General features: G+C 52.2%; 8 protein-coding genes across 8 annotated transcripts; 2 read left to right on the top strand and 6 right to left on the bottom strand.

The window, feature by feature from the left end:
- Positions 1-502: 502 nt before the first annotated feature.
- On the bottom strand, positions 503-1,536 carry RAC1 (Ras-related C3 botulinum toxin substrate 1; the record flags this gene model as incomplete). The annotated part of the gene is made up of 6 exons (XM_014686157.2): positions 503-563; positions 632-924; positions 985-1,165; positions 1,243-1,301; positions 1,395-1,427; positions 1,507-1,536. The coding sequence occupies 6 exons, from the start codon at positions 1,534-1,536 to the stop codon at positions 503-505; spliced, it is 657 nt and encodes a 218-aa protein (XP_014541643.2).
- Positions 1,537-4,591: 3,055 nt separating this feature from the next.
- On the bottom strand, positions 4,592-5,250 carry G6M90_00g089820 (uncharacterized protein; the record flags this gene model as incomplete). The annotated part of the gene is made up of 2 exons (XM_014686156.1): positions 4,592-5,060; positions 5,126-5,250. The coding sequence occupies 2 exons, from the start codon at positions 5,248-5,250 to the stop codon at positions 4,592-4,594; spliced, it is 594 nt and encodes a 197-aa protein (XP_014541642.1).
- Positions 5,251-9,418: 4,168 nt separating this feature from the next.
- On the top strand, positions 9,419-11,207 carry cnp20 (Inner kinetochore subunit cnp20; the record flags this gene model as incomplete). The annotated part of the gene is made up of 3 exons (XM_014686155.1): positions 9,419-10,191; positions 10,285-10,983; positions 11,045-11,207. 3 exons carry the CDS (start codon positions 9,419-9,421, stop codon positions 11,205-11,207), a joined length of 1,635 nt encoding a protein of 544 aa, XP_014541641.1.
- A 120-nt stretch (positions 11,208-11,327) lies between these two features.
- shy1 (Cytochrome oxidase assembly protein shy1) lies at positions 11,328-12,466 on the bottom strand (the record flags this gene model as incomplete). Its single annotated transcript, XM_014686154.1, has 3 exons — positions 11,328-11,427; positions 11,513-11,618; positions 11,698-12,466. 3 exons carry the CDS (start codon positions 12,464-12,466, stop codon positions 11,328-11,330), a joined length of 975 nt encoding a protein of 324 aa, XP_014541640.1.
- A 729-nt stretch (positions 12,467-13,195) lies between these two features.
- Positions 13,196-17,131, bottom strand: lys2 (L-2-aminoadipate reductase large subunit; the record flags this gene model as incomplete). The annotated part of the gene is made up of 8 exons (XM_014686153.1): positions 13,196-14,741; positions 14,803-15,308; positions 15,359-16,059; positions 16,113-16,237; positions 16,311-16,538; positions 16,607-16,670; positions 16,727-16,938; positions 17,004-17,131. 8 exons carry the CDS (start codon positions 17,129-17,131, stop codon positions 13,196-13,198), a joined length of 3,510 nt encoding a protein of 1,169 aa, XP_014541639.1.
- A 653-nt stretch (positions 17,132-17,784) lies between these two features.
- UBX7 (UBX domain-containing protein 7) lies at positions 17,785-19,278 on the top strand (the record flags this gene model as incomplete). The annotated part of the gene is made up of 4 exons (XM_014686152.1): positions 17,785-17,863; positions 17,925-17,977; positions 18,042-19,181; positions 19,240-19,278. 4 exons carry the CDS (start codon positions 17,785-17,787, stop codon positions 19,276-19,278), a joined length of 1,311 nt encoding a protein of 436 aa, XP_014541638.1.
- Positions 19,279-19,792: 514 nt separating this feature from the next.
- On the bottom strand, positions 19,793-20,400 carry har-1 (Hemiasterlin resistant protein 1; the record flags this gene model as incomplete). The annotated part of the gene is made up of 2 exons (XM_014686151.1): positions 19,793-20,039; positions 20,192-20,400. The coding sequence occupies 2 exons, from the start codon at positions 20,398-20,400 to the stop codon at positions 19,793-19,795; spliced, it is 456 nt and encodes a 151-aa protein (XP_014541637.1).
- A 713-nt stretch (positions 20,401-21,113) lies between these two features.
- G6M90_00g089760 (uncharacterized protein) lies at positions 21,114-21,800 on the bottom strand (the record flags this gene model as incomplete). Its single annotated transcript, XM_014686150.1, has 3 exons — positions 21,114-21,305; positions 21,387-21,553; positions 21,620-21,800. The coding sequence occupies 3 exons, from the start codon at positions 21,798-21,800 to the stop codon at positions 21,114-21,116; spliced, it is 540 nt and encodes a 179-aa protein (XP_014541636.1).
- Between the last annotated feature and the right edge of the window lie 407 nt (positions 21,801-22,207).

Raw genomic sequence — 22,207 nt, 5'->3', positions numbered from 1 at the left:
GATATGTACAGGTTGACCAGTCGACGAGGTACAATATCGCAGTTCTGCTACTTGTTGTTGCACTTGCACCCACCAGCCAGTGTAAAAGTCAATTGACTAGTGACAACGGCGACACGTGATGAAACAGGTTCAAGCCCAAACACATACCTGCACTGCAGTCAACTGGTTGTTTGTGTGTGTCTCTTGGCTTTCGTCTGTTATTTCGCGCCCTATTATCGGTCTATTTGTGCTGGAAATGAGAAACACCAATTATACATCGAGTGTGCTGTTGATTCCGCTAAAGATGTTTCATTTTTGCAATTATGCTAGAGCGAGAGGAAGAGTAGCTTCGGTCGGAGTCGAGAGTCGTCTATCGAAAAGTCCTTCATCTTTGCCGACTTAACATTTGTCGCTTGAGTGCTCGTTCTTCGTTTTGCCACTTCACATAGCCAAATAAAGATATTAAAGTGTATCGGTGGCGGAAAACGTCCCTCTGCCTGCGGCAACTGGTCTACGCAGAGGTTTACAAAATGGTGCATTTAGACTTCTTGGCCTTGGGTGGCGGCCGCGGATTCAAAACAGCACTGGCATCAATCGAATTAGGTTTCGTACAACCAGGGCGGGAAATAATCATGCAATCGCATCTACTCACCGAATGGCTTCATCGAACACGCCTTTCAGGTTGCTTTGGGTCAGTGCGGAGCACACGAGGTATTTGTACGCGCCAATTTCTCGAGCACAAGCCAATCCATCCCGAAATTCTATCGGTCGCTGTCTCTTCTTCTCCTTCAGTTCTTTTACTTCTTTTGAGGCGTTTTCGAATGCATGTCTGTCTCCATTCTTTTCGGCATCTTCTCTTCTGTCGTACTCTTCTTTCAAGTCAAGTTTGGTACCGACCAGGATGATAGGGATATTAGGAGCGTGGTGATCAATCTCAGGGTACCACTGTATCAACCAGTGGTTAGTACACTATGCTTGGAAGTGCCAGCAACAAGGTGAACCTACCTTGGATCGGACGTTGTCAAATGAGGCCGGATTTATGAGAGAGAAGCAAAGCAGGAATACGTCAGTCTGGGGGTATGACAGCGGCCGCAACCGGTCGTAGTCTTCCTGACCAGCCGTATCCCACAGTCCCAGGCTGATGGGCTTGCCGTCGACCATTAAACTAGTCGTATAGTTATCAAATCTAGGGTTGCACGTCAGCGCACATTTCTTCTATCCATCCAGCACGTGTGTCGGGAGCAGCTCGCAGGACAAACTCACACTGTAGGAATGTACTCGCCGGGGAAGGCATTTGTCGTGTATGAAATGAGAAGACATGTCTATAATACTGCATCAGTCTCGATGAGATTTTTGACGGCTGTAGCGATAGAATTGGAACGAGATGAGGAAAGTGTCGGTTTCGAGATGCGAACCTTGCCAACAGCACCGTCACCGGTCACGACGCACTATTGAGAGGGGTTGGCGGTCAGCACAGGATCAAATTGAAATCACGGATGCAACCCGAGCTGGACAAGGCAAGCAAACCTTCAAGGATTGAACGTTGGGCTGAGCCATTCTGCCGTGACGCCGAGGATAGAGTACCGTACTATGCGGCTTTGTCGTGATGCGGCGAGGCGTGGAGGGGAAAGCTGAGGAGTCAGGAGGTGGTTGGTGTGGTTGGTGGTTATTGGTGGAGGATGAGGAGAGGAGGAGGAGTCGAGGGCTCGTGCTTCAGACGGCTGGTGAAGATTCGGCCAGCCGATGATTGTTGTATCGCAGGGCAGATCGAGGCGGACAGCTAGCAAAAAGAAGGTGGAAATAAAACAAGAATAAGTTGGTCAGAGATTCGGGGGTCGCGGTCGAGGAGCAGCCAGGAGATGTGGTGACGGAAAGGATCGAGCGAGGCCAGACGCAAGTTTCAAAGGCTGCATTGAAAGCGTTGGAAACAAGTCGACACAGCGGAACCACTCTAAGCCGCACTGCTTCAGGCTTCAGGAGCACGAGGGGGACAAGTGGGCGGCGGGTGGGCGAGGGCGGCCAGACCAGAACAGACCAGAACAGACGCTTTCTTCGCTTGATGGAGCCTCCCAGAGTCCCAGCCGTATCCTGTGAGTAGTTCGCTTGACGTGGTGTGTGTGTGGTGTGTGGTTGGGCTGATGATCCAATCGTCGATGGTCGTCGATGGCCGAATCGCTCAAGCAAAGCAGGGTTAGCTGAGCAGCTGAGCAGCTGAGCAGCAGATGGGGAGGGCTTCGCTTGGGGTTTGGACTGCGTTTCTGCTTAGCGCCAACGCTCGCACAGGTCGAACTCGAGACTCCCGATTCTGTGTGGATGATGTCTCAAGGGCTGTCGGTTTGGTGCACTAGCGCCGACGGTGGCTGCTCAAGCGGTGGAGATGGAACGAGGTGACGGAGATCATAAGATGAGGCCGCACGAGATCTGCCAAGGACTAGTTGCCCACTCCGTAGAAGCGAGGAATTTCTTCGTTTCATCGAACCAGCGAGCAGATTTATTCGCATTTCTGTTTGTCAACCACAAGCGCGGCGTCTGACCTGGACTGACTGGCGCAGACGGCAGTCAACACGTCCGCCGCCCACACGTCACCTTAAACTTAAAATAAATAAATTGTCCGAGACCGCCAGCACCGGATGAGCCTGCGTCTGGTTCTTTGTCTTTGTTTCAGCCTTTATTCGTTTGTGTTCTAGTTGGCATCTGCATCTCATTGCTGCACATTGCATCCGGCCTAGATTTGCCTGCCATTCATTCCCTTTGTACTAGAGCCTGAGGCAACCCTCTCAAGTATCCAATTGGGAAGGCACATCCAGTGACAGGTCGATTCGCCCCGCTGCTATTCAACTTGACTGAAACACCATTCGAGTATCGACCTGAAGCAAAACGACACCTGGCCGGCTGAGTCAGAGATGGCAATTGCACCGTCGCTTCCATCAGTAACACACTTGCTTGACTCCATTCGCGTGCCTTTCTGTCACGATGAATAGTCACAATGTCACCAACCAAACCCATCTCGGTCAACCCCACAAAAGGGCCAGAGAGTCCTTGGAGCATCCAAGTGGATATGAAGCCAACCTCTAAGCACCGCCTTAGCATCCTGCTCCCACCAAACAGTTATGGTAGGTGGCTACGTATTATCAATTTCTGCCGACAAAGGTCCATGCTTAACAGACCACCAGGTCGTTTGTGGCGGGCCCTAGGCATTATCTCTCTTGATTGTGTCGCCACGGCCGTTCGAGGACGCGATGAGTGCGAGTCGTTTGATGCCAATCTGTGACGAGGCACGCTTCAATTATGACAGCCACACACCTCACGGAAACAGGGCGGAAACAAAACGAGCTGTCAAACATCTAGGGCCCGAGGCAACGACGGCACGCCCCTGTAGGCATTTTCCCATTTCATCACCGCCTCTGACGTCGCAGATAGAGCATGGTCCAGTTCTCCCAAAAGTCCTATGCAACGAGTTCGTTCAATTCCGGAACTTCCGTGAAGTCGGTTCCTACAAACATCTCTCTGGGTGGCTGAGAGCCCGCGATACGGGACATTGTTTCCGGTCCGCCGAGCATTGACTTCCGCATCAACTATACGTCTACTGCCATCCTAGGGTAGGTATTTAATTACTTTCGCAACACATCCTTCTGCACTGTTAATATAAGATGCTGTTTTTATCTAGACCCACTGCGGCTTTGGTACCGAATGTCGCACTCACTGGCCCTGCTAAAAGCCCTCGATGTCTCGGGGACTGGTTCACGGTGTTTGTGGGGCGCTCATGGGCCAGGAATTTCGGAAACCAGAGCCAGATCGTCCAGCATCGGTTCCAGCATCTCGGATCTCCAGGATCTTTATTGACAAACCATGAATAAAAAGACAACAAACCCACCAACCAGGCGCGAACTAGAAATATGGGTGATGCTCGGTGTGATCCAAGCTTGTTCTGAGGAATTCTTGCTTCTATTTATTGTACTCGACTTACCCTCCATAGTCGCATAATTTCTTGCCAGCAACCGTGGCCACTAGCATCCATCAATGGGGACATCCAACTCCACAAGCAGCCGCGGACCGGTCCCGAAAACGATGGAGGGATTGCGGCCAGGGCTAGTCTAGCTCGGGGGTTGCCGACCGCCATCCAAGCCGTTGACGCCACAAAGTGCGACACCCAGTTCAATACCTAGGGCTGTCATAAACGACGATAGACGGCTAGTTGTACAGATATGCTGTCCGCGTCTCCGCCATCTCAACCTTGGTGTGGCATGTATCATCACGCTCGTCTTTATCTTCTTCGGGTTAAATGAATCTCCTCGTTATTACGAACATGAAGAAAAGTATATTATATGTATTTTGCATAATTGCACGGCTTTACTGCCTCTGCCAACTCCAACTCATTGACAATCATCTATCATTTGATAACAACTTTGGCAAGTATAGGCCACCGACTCCATGTCCCGCCCCGACTACAAGTCTCGCATCTCTTGGAATTCTTGGACCAAAAACAAAAAAAAAAGCTTGACAAAAAAGCCAAGACTAATGAGAGCATGGCCTTCAACCGAGTGGTAGTGGTTGCTCTCTCTTCTGCTTAACAGAAAACGAAGTTGACCTCTGCCCGAGAGGTTTTTTGATGCTAGACAATTATCTCTTTGCCCTGAAGCATGTCCCATGTAGCTGGTTTCGAAAGATCGAATCTACCTAAGCCATCGAACCGATGCTTGGCCTTTTTCTCGTCGACATACGACATGGCAGTCTGTCGAATTTCCTCCCAGTCTTCCGTATGAGAACCCAGAACGCCTGGTGCGATTGAAACAAGATGGAAAGCCTCTCGAATCCAGGAAATAGAATTCCACCCTTCTTTATCGCTACGAACAGGAACGGATCGCAGGATGTTCTCAAGTCGATGGATGTCACGGATCTTTCCCACCACTATACGAACTAATAGCATTGAAGAACGGTCCGATTCAACTGAGTATTCCCATACTGAGCTGGCAGCTTTTGGCTCACCCTCAATTACCAACTTGTCCTTGACATGGTACATGGTGTGCTGCAAACCTGGCTTGACATCGTTTTTAGGGCCTGACAAAAGGGCCCAATGGTAACTGGGAGAATCTGGTTAGCGGGCGCTTAGGTTCCTTGTGCTTCCGAGTATTCGAGGTTTGCATACGAGTCTTCTCTGCCTGGCATCTTTGCTGAGCTACCACGGACATAGAGCCCGACATAAAGTCGAGGCTTGTTGCAGGGAAACTCATTCGCCCGAAGCGACGACGAGAGACAGCAAAGGCCAGCCATTTTTTGCACCCGACAGAAAGATAGGAACTGCGTCAGATGAGGAACATTAATGCCTTGTGCAGAAAAAGCGGTCCAAGACAGCGAGCCACATAGGATATATACTATGAGCTTCAATGACAAAATTATCTACACGGGAAGCGCCGGCAATTGCAATTAAAAAAGCAATAACGAGGTAAAATTGGAACCTGGATCTTGAGTTACACACAGAGAAAAAAATGGCACCGCCTGTCCACATGGAGTACAGAACCGCTTGATCGGCCAGGGAGCGAAAAATGAAGCTGGACAGGGGCACACTTGCCTAGCATTGCAAAAAGGCTCGAACCAGGCTGACCATGTTGACACTTGCCAGCAATGCCCCGCTACCTGGCGAGTTCACACAGTAACACGAGGCTTGAGACGGACATGGGAGCAATTTTGCACCTTCCCTGTGCGGCCAAGGCAGACCCGGTCTGGTCAGACCAACATGAAGTCCGAGTAGTTACAAGCTATGTGTATGTACATATGATGTTGGCACGAGTTGGTTAAATCAGACCACCTGCAGAAGGCCAGGAAACAAATCATGGAATGGGACTCCAGGACTCCAGGACTCCAGGATTCCAGGATTCCAGGACTCCAGAATGTGCCAACAGGGCTGTTGTCCAGTGGGATTGCTACGGAAGACGAGTGTGTGACTGGAGACGTGGAGAGTGGTGGTAATACCTGAGTGGGTGTCGTTTGTCCGGGCTTTCGTCTGAGACGTGTGCACTGTGCAATCTCGGTAATGACCCGACTGTTGGAAAGATTTGACACATGCATGCTGTAGGACGGATTACGAAGCATCCCGGTATGCAAGGTGTGGCGGTTGTTTTGGGAATCGGATGGACTGGCAACTGATCACAATCTGGAGTCACGACGCGCGGGAGCCGAGGACGGGAATAATACATACGTGCTGCGGCTGCGGAGAACCTGGGTCATCAGTCGATTGACCAATTTGTAAATGCCGTTGGCCCCCCTGTCTTTGTTGGTGGGCCGAGTCGTCTCCCATGTTGGTCAGATTGGTTTGCTGATGGATGATGGATGTTTTGGGGCGAGCACAAATAGTTGCGCTGTGAATAGCCCAAGCTAATTATGGCAGGGCGTGGGCAACTCGGGAACGCAGGCCCAAGGCCGGGGGGGAGTCAATGTCGGAGCCATGTCCGTCGCCTAACATGGATGGAATTCGACTCTTTGCACACGGAACTAGGATCTATTGCATACCTTCGGGCTTACGGAGTAGGGATTGCTTGTTCATGGTTCGCTGGTTCGGCAGTTATCCCGAGGTCTCGAGAACACTCAAAGGGGGGCAAGCGCTGAGACAGGAACGGGCCACTGGTTCATACAATGGAGAATGCGGCAAACGTCAAATTCTAAGAATAGCTGTAGCTTTAGGGTTCAGCGCAATGGAGGAATAATAAAGAGCGTTGGATTGTCTTGGACGTGCGCAGGTAGGTATACGGCAGATACGGATACTGGCCCTGGGACGGACGGCATTGCATGAAGCAAATTTCGGCGTCTTTGTTGCTTCACAGGCCAGCTTTTCAGCTACAGTAGCCTTTGACATGTCCATCTACCCAAGAAGCCGGGGCGTGTGAATAGTACACATTACAGAATCCTATGTCATATCTACGCGCGCTTTTTGCCGGAGGAAGGGAACCGCATAGTGTTTTCGCTGGGTGTGAGCCTTCGTTTCCACCCTTGCTCAATATCCCGACATCTGACCCTGCGAGCCTTCAGCAGGCCAATCAAGCCATCGCAGGCCCTTTCAATTGGACTCTCGAGATGTTGTACTGAGCAAGCAAAATGTTCTTTCATATCTTTATGTGCTGCAAAGTGGGGACGACTCACAATTGGACAATACTTGTATGCCAACCGCCATAGTTGCATCTTGTAGGCAGCATAAAAAGATGAACTGCCACAAACTCCGACGTTAGCCGCAACTACCAACTCGCATTTCTGGCACGCCAAGTGTGACTTACCGCGACCAAATTCGAGGGTAACATACCGAAATTCGTTTTTGTTGACTTTTGGGCTTCCAAAATGGAGGCAAGGCTAAATTCCAGTACCTTCTCAGCAACTGACTGTCAGTACTGATGGTAAAGGTAACATTCAATATACCTTGCAGCTGGATCAAGTATTGTGTTGCTTCTGCCACCGCCTTTAACTACTCGCTGTAATCGAAACACACCGACATGTCTTCCTGTTCAACATCTCGACTGTTTTGAGAGTTCCATTCCCCAGAGCTGTGTTTGCCGATATCCTGCTGGTCGACATCCCTATTGTTCCCTGTTGGCCGAAGGACAGGCTCGGAATTGCTCTAATACGTGGACGTTGGCCAGGAGTATCGAGCGGAAGTAACCAACTTAATCGAAGAGGTTGCAAATGGGCGATAACTGAAACCCACACTGTCTCTTAGTGGCGGACTGCAACGGTATCAAGAAGGAGAAAAGAGAGGATATTTGTTTCTCCCGCGTACGTGAGTCTGGCTCAAGTAGACCAAACGCTGCTTCGGACGGAACATGGCTTGTTGGTGAGACCGAGGAACCCCGGTCACTCGTAAATCCTTTCTGCTTCCCAACGCACACACATGATCCCGCTAGTGCCGGATTGTGATAGTGAGCCGTCTTTTAAAGTAAGCTACTACCCTCCCCATTATACGTCGGTCTCACTTATTAACACTGGCCCCAATATACTGTACATGCAAAATCCGTTTCACCTCTGCCGTCATTGCCATGGCCTCGTACGTAGATGGGTGACTCGACGCATTTGCACTTTGTATGGTAGCATGCCGTGCGGGAAATCATAGTGGTGGTATTTTTGAGTACGAGTGGGAATCTTCAGCGGCAGAGAATCATACTACCTTCCGATATCATATTCCAGTTGTTTCAACTCGGTCGGAAGTTCTCCTGCGGCGATTTCAAGATGTCTATCAAAAGCGCTGGGCAATATCGATCTCTAATAAGCGGCAGATATATCACAAAGGACTTGCCCGCTTCTCGAAAAAGGCTTCAATGCTGTTCGATGGTCACGCTGTTGAATCGTAAGCTGTGGCGGAGTCTGATGTTCTGTTTTGTCACTGTGTCGAAGAAGTTGGCCAACAACTGGAATGTTTTGTTTCAATACCGAAAATGTAGTGGTGTCCATTTGAGACTGTCCAAGGAGTAGACCTCGTATCTGGCTTCAAGGGTCTTTTCTACATCTCTACAACTATAAGATCCGCAAGAAACTATGGCAGCGTGTAGACAAGTCCAATCCCAGCCTCCTTCTGCAGGAGTGTACGCCCAGAGCAGTTCCGTAAAAGCCGGAAGGGAAATTGATCGTCGCTTGGGGATATATCAGCTCTCACCTGAACGTATAGACTGATCGATCCGTGGCAAGGGGCGAGCGCCTAAAAACGGTCTTGCGGGTGGTGGATGGAGAATATCACAGTTGTGTGCCGAACAAACTGGACTTTGCCGCCGGCCCTGGTCCGCTCCCTGATGTGTCGAGGCTGCAGTGCCTGGGATTAACGAGGGAAATCTGCTGCTAATAATAACAATCATGCCTTTCTTGCGGAAGCCCGGTACAACGTTGAATGTACCACTGAAACCATATGCTCAGCCTGAAGAGTCATCTATGGCTGGCACACCTCCTATTTCAGCTTGCAGAATGGCAAATAATCAGATGTACAGTAAGCTTGAGTGCCCCAAGCTCCATAGCGGTATGAGCATTGAATCCTGGGGTACGGCTGATGAGGGCGGCAAATGGATGAATTATCGAGTGAGTTTGAGGTTGATAAAAATAGCAAGCCGAGTTTGTCGTCGTTTCTGACAGGGCAGCAGGGCCAAGCTGCAGGCCCCGGGCAGGCAACATTGAAGGCAGGAACCAACGTTGAACCTTCATTGTTGGTTAGAGGTACCCACCTGGGCAGGTACCCACGCAGGCACGGCAAGTGCCCCGCCTGTCGTGGCTAGTTAGTAGTAACTACGGAGTACGGAGGACTAACTGTCAAGTTGCATCTGGTCTTGGAGCCCACTTACTCAAACGTCACGTCGTCTCCGCGTCTTGCATCCACCATCCACCATCCACCATCCGCACATCCGCCATCAACAACAACCTCCTGTTCCTGGGACATGGCCGTCTGCTTATGCCAACTGCATCGGCCTGGCCCACCATGGACTCAATCGAGTCGTCCCCCCAAAATGTAGATTCTTCGCGTACCAAGACTCCATCACGAACGCCTGCCGCAGCCCGAACCCCAAATGCCCGTCGCGCTGTCAGCGCCGATCCGCCCTCATCACACCGTTCCGCTGTTCATACGCCTCTTAACCGCACTTCCACCCGGGAATTCCTCAACTCTGTCCGACGCGGCGTCTCAGCATCCGGAGGGCATCGCAACAATGCACCAACGCCCCATGCGAAAGCTGCGCGCCAGGCCCTCGACCAGCGTCGCAATGCCCTGCTCACTCCGGGAAAGATTAGGCGCCAAAGCCTGGTAGACCAGAGGGAAACCCCGATGGGTCTTTTGGGACGCCTGGCTGGAGTATTGGCAACCGGTAGCAAGCCCATTGTGTCGTCGTCCCCGCCGCAGGATAAGCGCTCGAGTTTTGCGCCCATTCAAGAGGAGGATGACGACGATGCTGACTTGCCCAGACCACGTCTGTCGCTGCCAATTGATCAGGACGACGATTCTGACTTGATACCACCGCGCTCTTCGGGTTTGGAATCAGAACACACTCTCCCAATTGTTGAAAAACCTCGGCGAGCTTATAGTGAGCAGCCGAGCAGACTTTCGGGGCCTGATTTTGGCGGCGGCTTTGACAGTGATGCTTTTGATCCCAATGAAGTCACTGGGGATATGGGGAGGGTATCGGATTTTTTCCCTGGCTCGTTGCTAGACAACATTCGAGCTCAGGCGATTGCAAGTGGCAACCAAACAATTACTCGGTATGTAGCTTGCTGGCTATTTTCTCTTCCCTTCCTTTCCTTTCCTTTCCTTTTTTTTTGGTGTCTGTGAATGAGACTGCTGACACGAATTAGAATTGATGACGAATCAAGGCGAAATACAGTCACTGGGCGAGGGAGTGAGTTTGGACTGCAAATACCCCCTGGTGCGGAAGAAACAACCTTCATGATGTCGGAGCCGCCCGCAGATGGCGGTGGTACATCTCCCCTTATGGTTGAAGAATCCATAGCTGAGACAAGGGCAAACAATGCCGCCAATCAAGGCGGCATCGGAGACGTCACTCCGACAAGGCCGTCCGGCCCCAATGACGGCGCAAGCGACAATATGGTTGACGTTTATAACGACCCCGACCCGGTTCCAATCATGCAAACGGAGGAGCCAGAACCTGTTGGGGGGGGTGATGAAGATGACGACTTTGAACCATACATGGAAGAAATTGAGGAGCAATCCGTGGATGAGGAGGAACCAGTCGAACCCTCATCTGCGGCAAAACCCTCAAGGGAGAGATTAAAGCCCAAGAAGCGCCAACGAAGGGTGTCAAAACATGGTATAGAATACCCTGCGCTGCCGCCAACATTTGTCAAGAGAGTAGCCCAAACAGCCCTCCAATCTTCGGGTCTCAGTAACCCTCGGGTATCGGCTGATACCCTCACCGCGCTGACCCAAGCCTCAGAGTGGTTCTTTGAACAGCTGGGTGATGACTTGGGTGCTTACGCAAACCACGCAAAACGGAAAACTATCGAGGAGAGTGACATGGCTACCTTGATGAGGCGGTAAGTTAGGCACAGTGTCGAAAATTTGCTTCCATTTGGAACGATTTCTAACAGTGTACAGACAACGTCAAATTACTTCGGATAGCACCATGTTCTCACTCGCGCAGAGACATTTACCGAGGGAGTTGCTGCAAGAGTTGAGGATGCCTATACAAAGTGTAGGCGCACGCCGCAAAAGATTACGAGATGATGAAACAACCGAGGCTAGCTCTGAGATGTCCTGAGCCCAGACTTGGGTCTGTATATTACAGTATTATTGAAGGGTGTATGCTCTGTTTATGATGTACCGACACGTGGCTTTTTTTGCTTTGGCTAATGTTACAAGAATACCCATACTGCTACTGCTAGAATTTTTTAGTAGCTTGGACACGGCGTGTAATGCTGGATGCAGGCTTTTTGAGAACCATGTACAACATGATTGCGGTGGCAACAGATAAGCCATACCTACACAATGTCAGCAACGATGATGGTACCACGAGTTTCGTACCGGAAAAGGGAAAAAGAAACAGTATCACATTGTGCGGCGTACCATGTAAAAATGTACTGTGCGTGATTATTCCTCAAGTTGACCTCTGCCGGTCGCCCGTAGGGAATGCCCCTTGCCTCAAAGTCCATCATTCGCATAAACTCGGGTTCTTTGTCCAGTTAGCGACTCAGCAAGCGCCGTTCCCCCCAGTGGCTCACGCATGGGGGTTGGGAACTCTCACGACATACCCATTGTCACCTCGATCCAAACCGGCTGGCTGCCCGTCAGCTCGGCCATCTGCTTGACGTCTGGGAAGTAGAACATGCCCCGGTCGGGCCGGTTCTCGGGCGTAAACATGTTCTTCTTCCAGGGCTCGCGCAGCAGTCCCTGGACGGTGACCTGCCCCGTGGGCAGGCTGTCGGGGCGGGAGCGCTGGTCGCGGTGCGCCTTGCTGATCCAGCCCCTGTTGACGAGGACGGTGGTGCCGCCGTCGCGCTCGAGCGGCGTGACGACCATGTAGCCGTCCTTGCCGTCGCGCATGCGGGGCCCGATGAGCATCTCCTGGTCGTGGCGGAAGGTGCCGGTCGCGCGGACGCGGCGGTAGTCGAAGTCGTGCACGGCGGAGGGGTCGACGGACGGCGGGAGCGGGAGGGGGTCGCGGACGAGGCGGTCCTCCAGCTTGGCGATGAGGTCTGTCTTCCACCCGAGGCGCTGGACCTGCCACGTCCCGAGGGCGAAGGCCGTGATGGGGATGAGGGCCAGGAGGATGATGCCCGGGCCGTGGCGTTTGCCGGCGCGGACGATTTGCGGCGGCGCGTCGAGGATGGATGTGAAGCCCGGGTCGTCGGCGGCTTGCTTGTCTGCGAGGCGGCGCCGGGGAGTCGTGGTCAGTTGGCGATGGCGATGGTGGATTGGCCTTGTTGGGGGGCGGCGTGTCGCGAGGGCTGTGGGTTGGCTGAGCCGTGGGGGGATGCTGCCCGCGCGAAGGCCTCGCTGGAAACTGCTCGGGCAGTTCATGTTGTGAGGTGCGGCCTCTACGGCGTTGAATGTGACGGAGTGGCGTGTCGAGGGGACGATGGATGAGCTTTCTGCGGCGGCTGACGTCGTGGTGTTTGAGCTTGGCCCCACAAGGATGGCCGGCGACGGATCGGATCGGCTGACAGCTTTGAGTAGGCCCCAGTTTGCAGTTTATATATAAGTACATGGACTCCCTTATTCACTGATTATATGGTGCATGTATCTTGTATCGAGGTTGATGAGACCTGATTTGATGTATTCTATTTATTGTATATACCCGTCATTCCCTTGGTCATGCATCGCCAACTCCCGACATTGTCTATGGTCCGAATGTGAAATGTAACCAGAGGTTTTAAAGTATCTGATCTGCAATGATCCCGAGGTATTACAAACACAAGCCTGTGATGAGCTTATTTTATTTGGATCTTGAGGTGCAGCAGGGAGCAAGGTATCTGATGGCCCTTGATCCGAGAATCAGCTGTCAATGTACCCGGTCTCATGAGCGACTGAACAGTCGCCTGCCGTCAAACCGCAACCATTATATTGCTCTTTCCCGGGTGTTGCCATCTCTGGATGTACTCAATTCCTCCTTATGACAAATGCTGTCCTATGCTCGTGTTCTACACGTGAGCGCCCCCCTAATTTGTTTTCCAAGTCACACCCCCTTTGAACATGCAAACATTTTTATCAACAAAACACAGCCTCATATCTCTAGCCAAAAGAGCCTTCTCAAGAAGCACCCCCGCGACCACCGACTCCCCACTGTGCCTGCGCCTCGGCGATCGAGGTGTCAATCGCGGGCAACTCACGACCTCTACCCGTGGGTGCGGCCATGAACTTGATCTCAACGAGGTACCGGAGATACCTACCGATATCCTCACGAGTGATGCCCTCTCCCGCACTATCATCGACGCCTGTCCAGCGCTCTGCATCAGCCTTGAGAATAGCCACGGCGTTTCTATCATCCAGCTCAGGAGCACGAGTGGTGCTCGGGAGGTTTGACGTAGCCATGTGGAACAGCGGCATTAGCGCGCTTTGCTCCTGATCCTTCTCGACGGGTCCAGCTGAGACAAACTCCTCCAGCTGCTTTTTCCAGTCATCGTAGTCGACCTCGGGCACCTCGTAACCATAGTAGTTTAGTACAGAGAGGAACTCGTTCATCCGCAGACGCGGGTGGGCAGTAACGTGCACAACGTTAACGCCGGGAAGGGGGTTCAGCGCCGAAGCGACAACAACGCGAGCGACGTGGTCGACAGGGACGGCGTTGACCGAGTTGACAATGCGAGGACGAGCACCGAGTTGGACACAGCCCTTGCAGAGGCGAATAAGAAAATCATCTGTGTTGGAGACACCGCCATTGCGGCTGCCAAGGATATAGCCTGGTCGGACGACTGCGCCGCGGAGACCACGGCGGCCGGCCTCGCGGACGAGTTGCTCAGACACCCACTTCGTTTGACCGTAGCCGGTGCCAAGACCGGTGCGGCTACCAGTCATGGCGTCGGACTCGAGGATGGCGCTGCGGCCGGTAGCAGTCTGAGCGTTGGATAGGTTAATATAGTAGTCTGTGTCGAGGGTGGAAGTCGAGGATACAAAGGTGAAGAGCTTAGGCTTGCCCTCGTTGCAGAGCTTCATAGCGTCGATAGTAGAGAGAACATTAGGACGCATCATCTGCTCGTAACGAGCAATCCAGTGGACATACGCAGCATTGTGGATAAATACATCAGCTGTATTAGCGACATGCTTCCAGCTAGCATCATCGAGGCCAAGATGAGGCTTAGAGAGATCACCAATAACGCAGGAGATCCTATTGGCCCAGGAGTCTTGCCAGAGACTGTAGCCCTTAAGGGACCTTACAAGACGCTCCTTGGCGAACTTCAGGTCCTTGGCTCCACGGATATGGGCGATAAGCTTGGTGTTCTTCCTTTCTAGTATGTCCTTGGCTAGGTATGCGCCGAGAAAGCCAGTAGCACCGGTAAGGAAGAAAGTGGTGCTGTTGGAAGGGCTCAGAGCATCGGGATCCGCGCTCTGGTACTTTGCATCCAGGGTCTTGGTAAGTTCATCGAGGGAGTTAGAGTAGACAGTATCGTCAGAATGGTCGACTGTAACGGCCTGGCCGCTGCGAAGACGGTCGACTTGGGTGCTCAGGCCGCGAAGAGTAGGGTTTGCATAGAGGACACCGATGGTGATGTCGACGCCCAGGTTCTTGCGAATGTCAAGCAGGAGCTGCTGGGCAAGAAGACTGTGACCACCGCAGTCGAAGAAACTGGAGTCTGGCCTAAGAATCGAGGGTCAGTGTTTGAACTTTGTAGAGAAGTGAATCATCAGCAGAGGCATACCTGACGGTCTGGGCATTTAGACCCGGGATCAGAGTTGACCATTGTGTCGCAATAGTCTTCTCAGTGTCGGATAGGCTCTCCCAGCTCTTCAGATCCTCCTCTGAGGCATCCTCCATCATGAGAGAGGCATCGGGGAAAGGTAGATTAGGAGAGTCAACCTTTCCGTTCGGGTTGAGAGGCAGCTTCTGTAACACAATGTAGATCGAGGGAACCGAGTGCGCTGGTAAGCGAGACTTGAGGTGGTCTCGCACCTCGGCCTGGATACGGCGGAACCTCTTCTTGAGGTAGACAATACAGGGTCCCATTTCCACACCCTCCTCTTCGATATCCTGGAGGCCCTGAGTCTCAAGCCAGCGCTTCCATTCAGCGATTTCAGGCACGATGTAGCTGACGAGCGTCGGCTCCTCGTTACGATCTCTTCGAACCAGGGTCTTGCAGTCTCGGATCAGAGGACTGCCACCGAGGTTCGCATCAATCTCGTTAAGTTCAACCCGGAATCCACGGATCTGCTGAGTTAGCTTTGAAAAACCGAGTGAATGAATGGATCATTAGCTACCTTGACTTGTGAGTCGATACGGCCTGAGACACGCACAGCCCCGTCCGATCGATATTCTCCGAGGTCCCCTGTGACGTAAAGTCTGTCTCGCGGTCCCTTGTAGTACTTGCGCCACGGTTCGCCCTTGTCGTTGGCCTTGTCTGCTTCCACCCACTTGTTGTTGTCGACGAACCAATTGTCAATGAACTTCTCCTTGTTCTTCTCAGGATCATTAAGGTATCCTTCGGCAAGACCAGCGGCGCGGATATAGATCTCTCCAACCACACCAATCGGACAGATCCTGGTGCGATCTTCCCGATCCACGACCAGCACCTGGACATTCTTCATGCCCCAGCCAGCGGGAACAGAGTCGCCGAGTGAATCCAGGGCTGTCGGGTCTTCCTCGGCGGAAGGGACCTCAAAGTAGGACACGGCGCGAGAAGTTTCAGTGGTTCCGTACATGTTGATGATAGTGCAGGCAGGACCAAGCTTACGAAGGGCCTTGCAGTCGCGAGTGGTGAGGACGTCACCAACGAAGAAGACCTGGCGCAGGTTGGGAAACTGAGCTGTGGCGCCACCGACCAGAATCTGTCCCATAGCAGGCGTAAGGTGAGTCGTCGTTGGTGACCACTCTCTCATCCATTCACTCAACCTCTCGTGCTGGATGTCCTCCTTGGCGGGTATCAGGAGCTGAGCGCCCAAGAAAAGGGGCGTCATGATATCTGAGGCCACAATTAGTAATAGCTTTTGAACTACATGGCAAACGAATTCGCACCTCGCTGAATTGGGTCATGGGCAATCCCAGAAAGACAGGCGTACACGCTCTCTGATGAGAGGCCGAACTTCTCAGCCATCCATGGGAAATATTTTGCCAGGCTGTAATGACGGCCAAGCACGCCCCTGTTGAACATTAGTAAAAGCTCGACTTTTGACGAAAAAGAAAGAAAAAGAAAAGAAAAGGAATTGCTCGCACTTTGGCAAACCTTGAGTTCCGCTCGTAAATGACAGCGTACAGTTGGAATCGGGTCCGATGAGCACATCAGGAGGTGTTGAGGCCCTCTCCCTAACGTTGGCGAAGATATCGCCGCTGTCTTGGTCGCCGCCAGTCAACGCGCCATCGTCGGCGAAGCGGAGGTCTGGAATCTTGATCTTAATGGCAAGGTCATCATCAATGTACTTCTGGACCAGAGGAGCAAGAGGACTGTAATGTAACAAGATGTCAATATTGTGAGTTCTCAGATCATGGAAGAGTTGGGGGTTTGCACTTACCCACTCTCCTCCGTAGCCTTGCGAATGGAGATCAGCGCCTTGGGCTGAGAGACTTGAAGATAGACTGGTATGATACGTTAGTTGATTCTCGTTCCAGTTCTCGTCCGAGGTACATCATACTTTGTTGTCTCTGTGGGGGATATTGAGGATCGAGGACGGTGACGATAGCACCAGCAGCCAGGGTTCCCATGTACGCACAGACCAACTCAACTGAGCGGTGCGCAAAAATCATGACTGCGTCTCCATTCTGGATGCCAGCATCGCGCAAATAGTTTGCGATGTTGTTGCTTGCCTCATCAATTTGGCGGTAGGTGTATGTTCTTGTTGGCGCCCTGGATGCGTTGTCAGTGACTGACAACAACATAGCCCTGTCTTAATGCAAAGGGACGTCACTCACTTTGGCGTCTTGGTCTCTGTCACACACGGCCTGTCAGGATGAGCCACGGCATTCTTGTGGAATATCTCATGAATGCCTCCAAGGTAACCTCCCCAGTCGAGGTCTTCGGTAGGATCAGGTAGGGACATTATGGCGGTCGTACTGATACACAATATCAAAAAACTACTGCTGACTACGGCCGACGAAGGCTGTGAAGAGATTGGGCGGCTGAGGGAGTTGATGGATTGAAGCTCTCGAGATTTAGTGGATTCAGAGATCGTCCCTAGATTTAATGGAGCGGTCCGAGGCCACTGAGAAAATAGTGGCTTGAGGCTTCCAATGCGTCACACCAAGAAATTTCTGCCGAGCTCCGAGAGTCGGAGTGGAGGGTTAGGGTTGGTGACTTCCTCATGGCTGCCGATCCCAGCTTCACCGCCTGCCCCACTCATCGCCCACCCAGCGTCGTGTCCCCAACTGCAGATGCCCGAGCTCAACTGTTGACGTCGAAATGTTAGGTTGAGCTTTCCGCGGCAGCGTTGGCATTGGCTTGTTTCCCTGTACCCATTTGTCGTCCGTATTGCCATGGGATAACGCGCCTTTTTTTTTGTACTTATTCATTTCTTCTGCATGTTGAATTCGTCTCGTGATAGCCCATTTGCGGAGCTGACCAGCAACTGAACTTCCTCACGCCCTCCTTCATCCACCAAACGTGGCGTTGAGCATCCATCACCCACGCACATTGCCACATGGCCACATGTGTTTCATGCGCACGCCTGCCTGAATCCCGTCGAAATTAGCCATCATGTTTTACCAAGGGTCTCTCCAAGAGGGAATTTCCACGGCTGTTGGCCAGCAAAAATCCGTCTTTTGCTTTGTTACGAGTAAGCGTGCTTGGTAATCGCCCATTGACGCATGGACGAAGCTACGTGCTGACCTGGCCAGATGACAATGACGAGAGCCAGACTTGGGAGCACGAGTTCTTGCAGGATCCTTCAGTATGATGCCTTTCTTCCAAAAGGGGGGGTTTTAATTGATTCGAGTGTTGACATTTCGTTCAAGTTGGTAGACGTAATTGCCAAGCAGGCCGTGGCCTTGCGGTTGACACACGGTTCAGAAGAATTCGGCTACCTGGCGCAAATCTTCCCTCTTCCTCAGACACCCACCATCGTCATCATGAAGAATGGCGAACTCAAGGAGTACATTGCTGCCGGAACTTCGAAAGAGGATTTCCTCCGCCGAATCCAAAACTCGTTCAATATTTCACCACCACACACGGCGCAACCAGCTTCCGAATCGCTTTCGTCCTCGTCCCCCACCTTGTCTAGCTCGAGTGGAATCCCACCAACAGTAGAGCGATCAGATAGCGTACGCCGCGTCCTAGAAGAGCGAGCTGCGAGGCTAAAAGCCGCCAAAGAGGCCGCTGAACAAAAGGCCAAGGAAGAGTTGGCCAAGAGGAGGGCCAAGGCAGCCGCGGAAGCCAGCGAAAGTACGCAGAAACAAGCGGCCTTGGTCAGGAAGAAAAAACAGCAAGAATCAGAGGAACGGAAGCGAATCCTGAAGCGTATCCAGGATGATAAAGAGGAACGACGCCAGCGGGCGGCCGAACGAGAGCAGCAAAGGAAGGAAATCCACTCAAAAAGTGACTCTTCCTTGCCAGTGGGCACCGCATCTTCATCGACAATGTCGTCTGCAGCCAAGAACAGCAGTCTTGCCTCCATCCAAGTCCGCCTGTTTGATGGCTCGACTATTCGATCCCGTTTCAAGACTTCGGACCCTGTGAAGGAGGTTCGGAAGTGGGTCGACGAGAACAGAACCGACGGCGAACTGCCCTATACATTCACGCAACTGCTTACGCCGCTGCCCAACAAATCGATTGACGAAACAGAGGAGGGAAAGTCTTTGGGAGAGATTGGCTTATCTCCTTCGTCAACACTTATTTTGATCCATGTCCGAAGCTATACCTCTGCATATAACAACTCATCACAAGGACTCCTCTCTTGGATTGTCGGCTCAATATTAGGTTTTTTCACCTGGGTCCTCGGCTTGATCGGTCTTGGTAGAGGCGGTGGCAACAACAGCCAGGAGACAGTCGGCGAACAGTTAGATTCGGCCTCTACACAAACCAAGAGCGGTCGTGTTCAGGGGTTTGAGAATCCCAATGATAAGCGACGGGACCACCAGTTGTATAATGGGAATTCGGTAAGCAGAAGTTAGAAATGTTGCTGGGATGAAACTGTGCTGGCTAACACGACCGTAGTTAAACTTTGAACCCAGACCTGACGAGGATGAGAAATAGCTGTCTGAAATTAAAGTCAAGGCATACTGTGTATCAGCTCAGAAGATGTCAATATTCTGCACGAGTAATAAAATGCTGAACTTTCGTATTCCGCCACATGAAATGGTGAAATGCGTTGGATATATCTGCAAAGCAGACCCCATCTCGTAATCGTCCCTGAGCCCGCAATGGTGGCAGCATATGCTGGAGCACGTATGATCAGTCAGTATGTACACATTCACCATGCAACACAGCAGAAAAGAGCCAGATAGCAAACCGAGAGGTGATTGGATTCTCCCAGAGCGGCAATTCCATCTATAATACAAGAACCACCGAGCCATTTCGGTGTAAGTCTGTCAGACAACCCCCAACTCAATGACGATGCTGTATAATCCCGTACACTCCCATAGCGGCCCAACGGATCGAACGTGAACGCGCTTAAATCACCCGTTTCCCTCAAGTCTCATGGTTACACTGCCCCGTGCTCTCTTTCCCGTGCTCCCTTGCCCCCTCCTTTTGTCCTTTTCAACGCCGTCTAGTACTGGCTCGCAGCGGCCTGGCAAGCCTTCAGCTGCTCGAGGTACCAGTTGCAAATCTGCATGTTGCCGCCATTGTCGTCCATGCACTTGGTGAACTGCTGCGTAGCGGCCTGGCAGTTGTTGCCCCATTGCTGCTGCTGCTGGGAGGCCTGGGCCTGCACCGGCTGCGGCGCGGGCTCCGACGAGCCGCCCGAGAAGAGGCCGCCGATGGCATGGCCGACCGATGAGCCGATGGCGACGCCACTACGTACAAAGTTAGCATGTTACCCCCCTTCCCTTTTGTCGTTTTCAATCCCTCATGGTGCATGCGGGAGAGTGAATCGTGCTTGTTGGGTGCAACCCTCACCACGCTTGCTCTGGGTCGGATTCTTTTCCCGGGGCGTGGTCATACGTACGCGGCGGTGCTGGCCATCTGGCCAAACAGCCCGGGGCCTTGTGAGGCGGCCGGCGCGGGAGCCATTTGCTGGGGAGCATGCTGGGGAGGAGCGGCCATGGTGGTGGCAGGACGCTGCTGCTGAGGCATGGGGTTGGAGGCAGGCACCGTGGGACGGGTGGGTGCCCGTGAAGGCGCGGGGGCGCGGCCGACGGATCTGTTGCGAGGCATCTTCTTCGGTGGTGAGGTTTTTGGCGGTTGGGAACGGTGGAGGAGGACGAGGAGGAGAGTTGTGGCGGATGGGGGGGGATATAAAAATGGGAGAAATGGGCAAAGTGGAAGCTTGGAGAAGAGTTGGCGATGCTCTGGAGCGGCTGGCGGACGTGGCCAATGGGAGGGGACGGGTTTGCAGGCGTGGGCCGGGTGGCCTCGGGAGAGTGGCAGGGGTCCAGGTACCTAAGTAGTCATCGTGCCTTGGCTGTTTATAGCCCATGGGCGATTCAATGTTGCTTTTGTTTTATTAATGTTCAATTGTTTCGCTCTGTAGTCAAATGAAATTACACACATGATACAAGTATCGTGCAAGCGTAAAATCTAAACAGTATTGGGCTGTATGCTTTTGTTTTATATTCATCTTGCTGGTGTTTTGTAAACCACCATGTTTTTCCAGTTGCAGCATCATGGTTTGACGAGGAATTCAAGCATTTATTCTTGTTCAGGTCCATCTAATCAAAACAGTGTATCCCGACGCCATGCTCCGTGACTATGAATGACCATAATAAACCCAAGGATGGAAAGGGAACAAAAGCGTCATCCGTGTCCAACAAAATACCCAGTTTCCAGCCGGTCAGCCAGTAACGCTTCCAGAAAAAGAAGCCACCAAGTGCCAAACACCACATCTCCGTGGCTCATACCACCACGATATGTCATCCACGATACCCCCATCATTTCTGCTTCCCCTTCCCCCTTCCCTTCTGCTTCCTCTTCTTGTTCACCTGCGCATCACTGCCCGATCCCCCAGACGCAGCCGATTCATCAGCAGGTCGTTTCCTGCTCTCCACCGACTTGAGCAGCGCCTTGGCACGCTCTTCAGCAATCTTTTCAGCCAGCTTGCTGCTGATAGACTTGTTGTCGGCCTACATTTCAAAAGAGGTCAGCTCTCGTATGCTCCCCCAGCAGATTTCCCATGGATAAAAGGGGGGCGTGAATCCACGTACCAAATCGGCCTTCAAGATCCGAGCCGCGGCTTCCTGGTTCACCACCAGGCTTCTCTGCGTCTCCGGCTCCTCGGCGGCTTTGATCTTGCCGAAATACTGCTGCACACGCTTCAGCTCAGCGTATACGGCATGGTTCTGGGCGTCTAAGCCCTGGAGTCTCAGATAGGCTATTAAACAGCCAAGTCAGTAACAGCCCGTCGCTCATAAACAGAGGGCGAGTGGCGCATGCTCACAGAAGAGAAGGGATTCGATTGAATAGGCCGTCAGGGAAAATAGCTTGGCCTTGTCGAGGAGCGGTAATTGAGAGGCCTTCTCATTGAGGTTGTTGAGCAACGGCGCGAGCGCATCTTCGAGGTTGTCAAGCTGCCGGTCCAGCCTGTCCAGGTCGGGGCTGATGTCTTTGACGTCGCTCATGCTGAAAGTCGAGACGGTTCTTACGCTGCTGATCGATTTCGATTTATTTTTCACCCGTCTCGGCTCTAGTGGAAGTCTTGGATGGCTCGTAAAACCATTTTGCAAAGTCAGGGTGCTGGTGACGCAGAGCTTTTTTGATGTTCGACTGTCTACGGAGTATCGCGTTGCGTCTCCACTTTAATTTTGGGTTGCTTGCGGGCTAACCTAGAGCATTACTCAGCGCAACAGGACTTAAAGAACAGCACATTACTGAGGCAGCTTTGTGGAAATAAAATAAAAAGCCATCACTATTTCATTTATTTGTTTATTATTTTGTGGCCGGCTTCGTTAACTCCATGGTCTTTTTTGAATATCTGATATACTGGTCATGGTTCAACACTAGCATGGATGTCAATAACTGCGGGTGT

The sequence above is a fragment of the Metarhizium brunneum genome, chromosome 5, assembly GCF_013426205.1.
Source record: "Metarhizium brunneum chromosome 5, complete sequence".
Taxonomy (NCBI): Eukaryota; Fungi; Ascomycota; class Sordariomycetes; order Hypocreales; family Clavicipitaceae; genus Metarhizium; species Metarhizium brunneum.
Note: the sequence above shows the minus strand (reverse complement) of the source record. Positions and strands in the feature narration are given on the sequence as shown.